Source organism: Charadrius vociferus, unplaced genomic scaffold, assembly GCF_000708025.1.
Source record: "Charadrius vociferus isolate BGI_N301 unplaced genomic scaffold, ASM70802v2 scaffold472, whole genome shotgun sequence".
NCBI lineage: Eukaryota > Metazoa > Chordata > Aves > Charadriiformes > Charadriidae > Charadrius > Charadrius vociferus.
The window spans coordinates 5,013,656-5,025,604 of NW_009647735.1; the positions used below are offsets into that span (position 1 = coordinate 5,013,656).

An 11,949-nucleotide genomic window follows, 5' to 3' on the forward strand; every position below is an offset into this window, starting at 1 on the left:
TCCGGCTGGTTCTAGCCAGTTCTTGCCGGTTCCGGCTGGCTCTGGAACAGCCCCACCACAGGGCACACACAGCCCGTGGGGCAGTGAGGCTGGTGGCGCCTGCGTAAAACCCCGTTAAAGGAAGGGTAAAATGTTGAGGGGGAAAATGTGTGAGGAGCAGCCGAGGAGGAGAGGAGGGGGTGCTGCAGGCCCGGAGCAGGGATTCCCCTGCAGCCTGGGGAGAAGACCCGCACTGGAGCAGGTTTATCCTGAAGGACTGAAGCTGTCAGGGAGGACCCACAGTGGCGCAGGTGAAAAGCGTGAGGTGGAAGGAGTGGCAGAGGGACTGACTGCAGTCCCCCCTACCCTCCATCTCTCTTGTGTGGCTCAGGATGTGGGGGGCATAGAGGAGCTGGGACTGAAGGAGTGAAGTTGAGCCTGAGAAGAAGGGGGAAGAGGTGTTTTCTTTTTTGTCTTTGTTTCTCACCATCTGAGTCTATTCTAGTTGGCAGTAAATTAAATTATTGCTCCCTGAGTGTTTTGCCCATGACAGTAATCGATGAGCGATCTCCCTGTCTTCATCTCAACCTGGGAGCTCCTTGTCTTATTCTCCCCCCATCCTGTGAGGAGGACGAGTGAGAGAGTGGCTGCGTGGCCAGCCAAGGTGAACCCACCACAGAAAGAAATCAAGATTAACCTCCTTTGGTAAAAGGAGGATATCTCCTAGACTGGATGGAGGCAAGATGGTGGGAACTGGTAGTTCATTTTGTTGTTGTTTTTTTTTTTAATGCAGGGATGTTCTCTTCCATTTATAGTTTTTAGTTTGTTAGTTTGTGTAACATGTTGACTCAGAGACTTTAGAGTTTTAATTTATAATTCAACTGTGTTTCAGTGTTTGTGATGTGTTTTGTGCATTTAAGTGATCCAGACTGCTTTGGATATTTCAACAAAAATATTTGAGGAATTGTAGCTTAAATTTTAGTAACTGAGTTTACATTACTTGTAATTGAAGTCCATTACAGTGGGAACTTGTCTTCATCCCCACTTATCCCTCCTAGCAGCAAGATACAGGTTTAAGCTAGACGTAGCCTTAATAGAAAAAATATAAACATGTTTACACTGAAAAATTTGGAACTTTTTAATGCACTATAAATGCACAGCTATTTCCATTTTCATTCTTCTGATTATCTAATAATGGTAAGTTATGTTCCCTTTAACATTTCTGAAGATGCTTGAAATATGGGGTGTCAGTCCCCCCCTGCTGTCATCCACCCCCCAGATGCAATACACTATCTGTGCAAACAAGGTTATTTTTGTTATTCTTTCTAGTTTCCCTTAGCGTATAGTTACCCATGTTCACTTTGCCTAATGCAGGAAGCGTTAAAAGAAAACAACAAAAGAAGAGAATTGGAGGAGAAAACGAAGAGAGCCAAACTGGCAAAAGAGAAAGCTGAACGAGAGAAACTGGAGCGACAGAAGAAGAAGCAGCAGTTGATTGATATGAACAAAGGTAAGGCATCATTTTTAGTAGAGAGATTTGTTAAAAGAAAAAGTAAGGAGTAACAAACTGAAGGCTATCGCTGATCAATATGAAAAATAGTTGCTGTCTGTTTTGAAAGCTGAAAAAAAGGTTAACTTTTTCAGTTAAAATTCTGTTTTGTTTTAGCCTACCTGATCGTGTAATTCCATATCTGCCACTTAATATTTTTAATGTTCCTTTCAAGTCGTTTTGTTGTGAATTATTGGCTTGTTTTCATTTGTGGCAGTTAATTGATTTTTTTCATATGGATTTACTTCCAGGAAGAAGTATCTTACTTGCTTTGTTGTTAATTTCATTCTGTAAACATCTCTATAATCAAGGTAGTGTGGCAATTAACTTCTTTCTTTTTGGGGTTGGAGTATCCATCTTATAATGGATGTTCTCCCAACAGTCCTACTAGGAGCTAGAAAATCTGGTTGAGCTTGAAGCTGAAGTATAGAGTGACATTTCAGCATGATAAAAAGCAATGTGTTGACCTTGTCAGCTGTGAGAATATTGTGTTTTGCACGAGGCCACCCTAAGAGAGAAGAAAGTAAGAAAGCAAGAGGAATTGTGTGGTCCCGATATTGATACTGCATAGATTTCCAAAAGGTTGTAAAATACAGGCTTTATTCTTTACTACTTTGAGTCCAGAAGGCAAGCAGAGTAAAACTCTACATTGGATTGTGCAAGAGATTATTTGAGGCTGCAGTTTTTTGTTCAGTTTTGGTGAATTTGTGTTAATCCACTGATCTGACCCAGCTGTAAAACACATGTCCTTTTTTATCCACTGAACAGTCTAATAGGTGCATACTCATAGACAAATGCTGTTTGGGTTTTTTGTTACGATGAATGTTATGAAAGATGCGATGATCTATTAACTTTGAGTAAGGATAATGTTGCAGCAGATCATATAATTATGGCAAACTAACATAGGGCAACGCTGAAGGCTGATCAAATGGGGGTAAGTTTAGAAATAACATAGCCTTTCAAGGGCGTATATACAGTATCTGTAAAGTCAATTTATACAAGGGTGAAAAATACTAGACCAGGCTAACAGTCCCACTCCAACATTTATTAGGATGACTGTGGAGGTGAACATGGAACCATGAAAAGACAAAGTACTGGTCAGAATTTCCATCACTGATAACGCAAAAATATTGTTGTGTAATACTGACGATACCATTTGGTGTTGCATATATTTAGAATGTTAGTATTTCTGGCACATCAGTATATTTTCCATCACTAGTGACAATCTATGCTTTGTGTGTGGACAGCCAGCCCTCAAGAAACATGAGCCATCCACCCTCCACCTCCTGTTTGGCATCCACATTTCTCTATAACCAGTATTTACACTTGTATCAATATAATCTTACAAATATATAATCTATTTCAAATATATAATCTATTTAAGCGTTACTTTATCAGACTGAATCATATTTACAGTGATTTGAGCAGGTAGTGCTGCTTTATCTTTATTGAGGTATGTATACAAGTGTCACAACTTTGTGCTTTTTTTTTCTGCTCAGTAATTTCACAGTTTAAATTTGGTAAAAATCGGTAACCAATTGCAGACCGATTGTCTGCGAAAACAAGGAAGTGGACAAAGTGAGAACAAGTTTTATTTACAAGTGAAAAATCTTTCTTCTGTGATCACTTTATATGTGCTAATAATTATATTTTAAGAAATAAATTAGATTTGCTATTGTATTTGCTGATTGTGATAAATTGTTTTTCCCAATACTTCATTCTTTGCATGCTGAGTTTTAAAAATGAATTTATATTTATGTACTGTAATTTGAATACCATGATAGAGAACAAATAATTTATGTGAGAATCTTTTGAAAATTCTCATGTGTTTGTGTACATCACTTTGCCACAAAGCCTCAGTTTTGCTGTTTATTTGATTGGTTTCTGTTTTTTTAAAAGTTACTTCCCTAGGGCTGGTTTGGAGTGTTTCTGCAGTGGTACCACAAATCCTATTATTTTTTGCCTGCTTAAAGTGACAGTGACACTGCATGGAATATACTGTAGCATAAGTTTTAGTGAACAACTCTGTTGTTTTGTATAGATGGCAAATTTCATATCAAATAAAGATTCTTCTAATAATTTCAGTTTAACTATAAACAAAATACAAAATTTAAATACAGGTGATGCATAAATACGTTTTCTATATTTTGTGAAGTTAAGCTCATGGAGATGTCTAATGAGACTTTTCTAATCCATTCTTTCAGCATTTTACTAATCTTTCTTTAATATCTATCACCTGCCAAAAGAAAGGCCTTTATAATATGGACAGGCACTTTTCTGTGAGTGGGGTAAGAGCCTAAATACCCCATCATCACCCTCCCCTCTTCCCGTGTGCTTGCAGACATACTGAGAGAGGTTAGTTTAAACTACCACTTAAAACAATGTAAGCTAACATGTTTTATTAGCTGTTGAAAAGTATGAGAAGCCCACTTAGATACTATTGTCTGTGAACTGGTCTGTGTTTAAAGGCTGTAGCTAACAGGTCAAAGTTACACCTTCCTAAATTGCTTCAGCTCAGTCAGTGAGAGCATACCTGTCTACATCCATTAATTTTCTAAGCAGGTGAGGAGTAGACCATGCTTAGCAGTAACATAGATGCCTCAATATGCTGATAGCATTTTGCTTTTCATTGTGAAAGACTTTTCCTATAGACATATACAACTAAAGTTTAAATTTGCATTATATTTCTTTTTTACGGAAACTGCAAATATGTGAATAACTGTACATGGCCAAATGCTCTAAAACTGCCATTGAAGTGACTAATGTTTTGAAGCCAGTGACAGAAAGTTAGTTTAAAGCTTCTAAAATACTTTTTTTCCAATTTTTAAATGTATTGAAATATCTATTTCACATAGTACAACTCTATGGCTGTGGCAGGAAGTGGGGGATAGCTCCATCCTCCGTGGATTCCACGACATTGATATTCAATTAATTGTTTTTTCCAAGTAACTATTTTTTCTTGATACATCTACTTCTGTATGCTCATTGCTGCTTATATAAATAGTTTGCAAATTTGTGTAAGTGAATGTGACACAGAAGACTTAGAGGAAGGAGGCAGATGTCCTCTCAAGCTGTCATTTTGACAAGGTGATTTTCACCCAAAGGGTATTTTAACCTAACTCTTTTTCAGTTATTTATCTAGCTATATCTTCAAGAATAAAATTTTAACGCAGCCTTTCAGGTCACAGCAATAGGGTTCCTTCATTTTCCAGTGTAGTGTAGTTCTAAAATAAGTATTTTTTTGCTGTTACCTGGTTAGATAACTTTTGAATTAATGTTTTTCAGAAGACATTTTCAACTGTTCTTAATGAAAAAGTGTATTTCATATACCAATTATTTAAAACTGCACCTTTAAACAATTTATAGTGAGACCTGATGTTTAATATTATAAGAATAATATAAGAATTATAAGAATAATATCTCCACTTTAAGAATTCTTACTATTAATACATATTTCCCATTATGTCATGCCTGAACATGTCTCACTGTGATCTATGGTGCAGTCAATCTGTGATGCAGTCAAAGCCACAGCAAGACATTCTGGCAACTGTTGTACTCTGTTACTTCCAGTCAATATTGCATGTGGATGGTCAGCTCCACCTCCTCAGCTGTAGCTATAGGGCTTAGGAATATTTGGTCCTTTTTGGTGTTCTTTTCACTCTGCTGCTATTTGCACATCTGTTATGTTTCCTGAACTAGAAAGGTACGTCTATTTGCCTGTTTTCCTGGTGAAGTATGGAGACATAGAGAGACCTAAATGACCCACGTACCTAAAGAACCAAAATTTCACCGTCTAAATCAGGAACCATTCTTCTCATTACAGGACAGGAATTCTGTAGGAAAAGGGCTTAACAGTCCCTTCTCTTCTTTAGCATTCACTAGCTCTATAGAAAGAGAACATTCTTTATAGCTTTTTTTTCAGCAGTGTTTCCTATTTTTTGAGAGCTGTGGCAGACTGGGCTATGATACATTTATACATAGACTGTCATGACTTCCATCTGATTAAACATCTGCAAAATTCTTGCAGCATTGCTTCTATGTGCATATCTGAACAAGAGAGAGGAAAAAAAAGAACTGAAGACAGCTTTCTAGGAGCTGAAAATCGAATAACAGCCATTCTGATGCAAATGTTATTTAATCAGAAACAGTTTTGCTCTTCATTATATCTGATTACTATGGCAATTAAAATCACCTTTTAACTACCAGTATTAGGATAAAAGATAGAATGAGCTTCCTCAGTCCCAATTAGTATTGAATTAATTGTTTTGAAGACATATTAACACTCTCCCCTAACGCAGATGATGGAAATGGCGTTCTGTGCTAGAGGTTGATGGATATTCCTACTTTTCCTTTTCAAGTACTCGTATATTAAGAATTCATGTGCTCTTTATTCAAACTGGTATGTACTAGTAGCAGCAATAATTCTGTTGTGTTTCCTTGAACTGTTGTTACACTTGCATTGACTGATGCAGGATGCAGTTCAAGAAGGTTACTTTTTGCTGCAGTTTTCTAATGATTCTGTGCTTTCCTGATTGTTATATCTTCCTTTTATGTTCTTTGGCATAAACAGAAATCTGTACTAAGTTTATTACGAGTTACATATTATTTTGTAAATGTCTTAGCCTTAATCCCTTGGATTTATCTATTGGCTAGTGATTGCATGGGGTACCTGGAGTGATAAAACTTGGGGTTTGTTTACCTTCTGCAGATTATTAGTTTATGGTTCTGGATGCCAATGCGGCAAATGTTACAATTCCTTTGGGAAGTCATTATCTTTCATATTGATGTTGATAGTCTGTTTGAATATGCTGCACTCTTCCTGAAATATAATATTCACAGAAAAAAATTAGATGGACATTTACTTTATGCTTAAATGTGAGCATCTATAGAACCAAGATGAGGTTTGATTTCTCTTCTTCAAAGCAATTATGCATGAGTTGTTCAAATCTTTTAAAAATCTGTTTATGCAGGAGTTTGAAGCCATCTTGAGAACCAGGGAGATGTCAAAATTACTGTAAATGTTATTAATATAGGACAAAACTAGCTCAAAGGAAACAAAAATAGATGTGAACATGGACAGGAAGTTAGAAAGAAATTAAAATTTAAAGTCACCTTTTAAATTTTAGCAATGGAAAAAATTGTTTGTTTATGAATATGGCATATGGTACCTTCCAAGTAAACTGATTTAATGAGGTAATTTGTCAGGGGGAAGAAAAACAATTATTAGGCACTGTGAAATCTGAGGTTGGGATAGTTAGGGGTGAAGAAAGGCAGAAAAGTTGACTTCTTTTCTCTTAAAAGTAGGGTTTGGGGGGCTATTTAGTGAACAGTAACAAGTGTTAACTTTGGGTAGTTGTCTGTGCAAATTCAACTTTCCTTTTCCTTGGAGAAAGTATTCTTATTTCAAAAAGTAGATATTGGTAATTTTGAAAATACTTGTAATAATTTTTATCTTGAAGTAATGGATAACGTAATGTTATATTTGACTATTTTGTAGAACTTCCAATGTTAAAAAGCATTTTTGAAATAATTAATTAGATGATCAACTAACTTGTTCTTTAGTTTAAAGTTTGTTCAGGAATCAGATAGCAACAAGGAGAACTGCATGTAGAACTTACATGAAATGGAAATTTATGTGACTGTAATGGTGGGACAATTTTGGTGGCTAAATTCTGTTGTAGAATGATTGTTTTTCTGTAGTTGTAGTATCTCATTTCTAATAGAACTGTTAAGATGCTGTCTTCACGAGCAGTTTCCCAAACTAAGTAGGAAAGAATATCATGTTGAGGAGCCTCTTTCTACTGTATGCTTAACGCTAAACACCCCCTTCACCCCTGGTTAACAATAGTATATGTACGTTACATCATAGAATGGTTTAGGTTGGAAGGGACCTTGAAGATCATCTAGTTCCAACCCCCCTGCCCTGGGCAGGGACACCTCCCACTAGACCAGGTTGCTCAAAGTCCCATCCAACCTGGCCTTAAACACTTCCAGGGATGAGGCCTCCACAACTTCCCCGGGCAACTTGTGCCAGTGTTTCCCCACCCTCAGAGTAAAGAATGTCTTCCTAATATCTGATCTAAATCTCCCCTCTTTCAGTTTAAAGCCATTCCCCCTCATGCTATCACTACACTCCTTGATCAAGGGTCCCTCCTCATCTTTCCTGTAGCCCCTTTAGGGTCTATAAGGTTTCCCCAGAGCCTTCTCTTCTCCAGGCTGAACAACCCCAACTCTCTCAGCCTGTCCTCATAGGAGAGGTGCTCCAGCCCTCTGATCATCTTTGTGGCCCTCCTCTGGACTCACTCCAACAGATCCATGTCCTCCTTATGTTGGGGGCCCCAGAGCTGGACGCTCTGGGTTAACTTCATAAATTAAAAAATGATCATTTGCCAATATGTATCATAATAGATCTTCACTAATAATTTTCCGTAGGAAGTATTGATTAATGAAATGTTAGAACACTACCACAAAAGTTAGCGCAGGTTTGCACCCCAATACAATAATTGTGCTTAAAGGTAATTTAAAAGGCTGATGATAAGTCAATGTATACTTAAAAGGAAAATTTCTGTAGGGCACCAAAGAACATTTATTTTAATGACAAAAGCCTATTTCTTCTCAAATGTGGAGATTAATTAAATTAACTTAAACTTTATGGCATTGATTTCAGTGGTTCTTTGTTAGTTGTATAATCAGATTTTCAACTTGAAATTGCTGGCCATTGGTGAGTTCTGACATCCACTGATTTTAAAGAAGATTTTAAAAATTTTAAACTTAATGCATTTCATATTTTAAATGTGCAGCAGAAACAAAGACTCTGCTGCTGGATTTGTGTCCAGAAGATCCGTTTTTGTTGAAAGTAGAAATACGCTTGGTTTCTTTTAGACGTTTTCAGATGGGCAATAAAAGGTAAAAGTATGACTTTGCAGGTCTGGAAATTTAGATTTTAAACCTAGAGAGACATCATTTGGTGTCACGTTCTGTAAGGTGAGAGCCATAATGTAGTAACAGTTGTCCTGAGAGTACAGAATGTTCAACTTTACCACATAAAGGATGATTTTCAGAGAGCCATCAAAAGCTAAAACCAAAATACTTCTTTAGACAATGAAACACTGTAGTAATGAGAAACTATCAACTAGAAACTTTGCAGAAAAGTCAAAGAATTGGTAGTAGGTCTGTACCAGTACAACACAACAGGTTGCTGTATTAATGAGGAAATTTATATTCAAAATTGGGCTGTAGATTATAAATGAGTGCTGAAATTAGGTGTCGTTTCTGGTATCTTCTGGATTTTTGTAACAATATACTCTGTAATAATTGTTTTGAGTGGAGTTTTCTGTGGTTGCAGTAGAACTTGGGTAGTTAGTAGTTTCCAGGTAAATCCTGTGACATATCAGAGTCAACAGTACATTTCCTGTTGGAAACATTTTGGGCTACGCATTCTAAATTCTTTTAAGTTTTGATGTCTGTGGTGTATTCAGATTCTATACCTGTCTAGTCCACCTGCAATTGCTTAATCATCATGGAAAACAACTTTGGTTTCAGAACTTTGGAATCTGTGTAGAAGGATTCAGAAACATGAATAAGTTACAGCTTGACATTTGCCATGGCACTTTTATATGTACACATTCTTAGTAGGAAGGATTTTTTTTTTTTTTTCCCAAACTGGATATATTTTGAGGTATCATGATAATAAATGAAGTTCGGCAGTTTAGTCGGAACTAATTGCTTCCTTTTTTTTTTTTGAGGTTAAATATGTGATAAAAGTGAACAAACACTGATAGCGCTGTCAGGAGCTGGTCTAGCATTCTTTAAGCTGTTTGATGAAAGAGAATTGATTCTCTATCATATGGGCATGCAGCTGGTTTTGCTCTAAAATAAAATGTATTTTTAAAAAGTTTCCTTTCTTGCAAACTCTAATAAGAAAAGGTCAGCTACAGAAGTTTTCTTCTAAAAGGTAGAAAGGCTCATATAAACCAATTACTGTCTGATTAATATTTTATGTGTGACAAGAGAAGTTTCTTTGTTACCTATTTGACTTTGTACGTGTCATCCCAAAATGAATTTAAGACCAACATCGTTCTCTTCTGGTTCTGGCACTGAAATCTGATATTTTTTGTGACATCAGTTATTACAATTGGCTAAAATTGTGTTAGGACTTGGAGTAATTGAAACATAAATTGAATGAGGCCACTACAAGATTAAAGAATAGTAGTAAAAAAAAAAAAATAATTATATCACCAAGAATATTTAAGAAATTCTCATTCCTCAAAATGAGTTCCCAACACTGGTTTCTTCCCTAAAATATTGGCGCAGTTGTTGAACTATGAGCATTTTTTAATGGAAAAATATTTTCTAAATTCTAAAAGCTTTGATTTTGTGATGCCTTATGTATCTGCTAATGACATAAATTAAAAGTTACTTAGCACTTTAACTGACACGTAGCTTTCAAACAGTAGTAGGACTTGATTACAGATGCATTTAATTGTTTAGGTATCATATGGTCATTTTTCTTTCTTTCATTTTTTTGAGCTACACAATATTTTCCTTTGCACGTAGAGGTAATGTCGTCCCATTTGTTATGAAGTAATCCACATGAAAGCCTTTTAGTTCGGATTTTTTTTCTTTTTTAAAGTTTAGTGAAAATCATCCTTGCAAGGGGCATAAGTCCATTCAGAGTGGGGACCCAGGGGGGAATGCTGATGAGTTTCAATTAAATACAGTCCTACTGAAATAGACCTTGACCATGGTGACATTTTCTGAAAATGAAAAAGTGTGCATATTTCAAAAATTGTTTTCAGTAACCTGCCAGTACAACAAAGCGCGTTTTTTCCTTATTCTATTAACTTTATGTAAGCCTGAGATCAGGTTATCATAAACAATAAGCCTAATTGGTATGTAAGCCAGGATTTGCCTTGTTTTGTAAACTGACATGAGGTTTAGGTTCACTTATCAGTCATACTGTCCCAACTTGTTCTCCTTTAATTAAAAAGTAAATAACAGTAATGAGATTGTATTCTAGTACAAAATGATGAGGAAGACTGCTTCCTGAAGATATTTATTATGCATGCAAAATAAATTTAGCAAATGAATAAAATGCAAATATATGACAAAAATACAAAAACACACTTTCCAAAAGAAATTGAAAACTGACTTTTTAAAGTGATTATATTGAAATTAAAAATTCTGGTACCGATTATGAATAAAAAGTCTTGTTTAAAAGTTTATGCAGGGCACATATTAGACTTAGGAAAAGTACTTAAAAGTTCAAAGCAAAACAGGGTAGTGCAATATGTGAACAGAAGTATAATTTTGAAACCCTTTGGAGAAGCAGGCAGGTAGATGGCACGTGTTGCCTCACATGGTATTTCACCAGACTCTTTCAGTAAGGGCCTAAATCTATGAAAAACTTCCTGGGAAGTTCCTATGAACTTCTTATTACCTTAAATTAGTTTACAATTACTATATTTGTAATAATACAAGTACGAGGTGTTTTGCAAAGCACATGAGTAAGCCTTTACTGGCAGATGAAAGTGCACCAGTAAAATATATGGGTATTCTTATAGTAGTCATCTTCTAGATGGTGCAGGCAAATAAAAAGGGAAGGCAGCAAAATGCTCCAGAAACAGGAACATGTTCCCAGGGCCTCTCAGAACCTTAGCTGTGAATCTGAACTGAAGAAACCAAACAGATAGGAGGTGGATCATGTTTTGGATGCACAAGCTGAACTCTCTTCTGGCTTCAAGTGAAGTGCAGTTTCTGTAGACCATTCTCCTAAGTTATTCAAGTAATTTAAAAAGCCTAACCTATTTTGTTGTTTCATTTTTACCATTGATAGAGCTGGCCCACTTCTTATATTTCATTTAAGAATAGTAGTAATTATTGGGAGGGGTTTGTTCTAGTCAAAATAGCCTCATTTCTAGTGCAAACTGAAAAAGCAGTCATCATGAAGGCCCTGAAAAAATCTGCTAGGAGACTGATTATCATCTATCAAAAAGGTGGATTCCTACCTTTTGGCAGATGATAATATGCTGAAGGCAGAGGTAGAACTGTGCAATAGAGGCCACAAAAAGAAACTGAAATTGGTGTAACCAAGTTTCCAGTTCTTCCATCTAAACTGGAAAGTTATGTTTCTGAATCCCTTGCCTAGTTTGTACTGAACATTTTGAGCTGGGAGAAAGGTGATTGTTTCTTTAGTGCATGGGAATATAGCTGACATCAGGAGGCAGTGTTTGATAAAGCCTCTTCCAAATTTACTTTAAGACCTGTCCTGGTTGCGGCAGGGATGGGGTTAATCTCCCCCGGAGCCGGCAGGGGGCGGGTGTTCCATCCCACGTGACCCGTGCCCGGGCTATAAGAGGCGCTGCCGGGGCGAGGAGAGCAGTCGCCACTCGGGGGTGGGCTGCGGCGGTGCCGGTCCGGTC

At 36.6% G+C, this 11,949-nt stretch overlaps 1 protein-coding gene across 1 annotated transcript in view; it reads left to right on the plus strand.

Annotated features, from left to right (window-relative positions):
• Positions 1–11,949, plus strand: part of DIAPH2 (diaphanous-related formin 2) — a 174,752-nt gene that overhangs the window by 146,608 nt on the left and 16,195 nt on the right. The window contains exon 25 of the mRNA XM_009881778.1: positions 1,354–1,489. Within this exon, the coding sequence (XP_009880080.1) occupies positions 1,354–1,489 (136 nt within the window). The remainder of the gene's footprint in view (positions 1–1,353; positions 1,490–11,949) is intronic.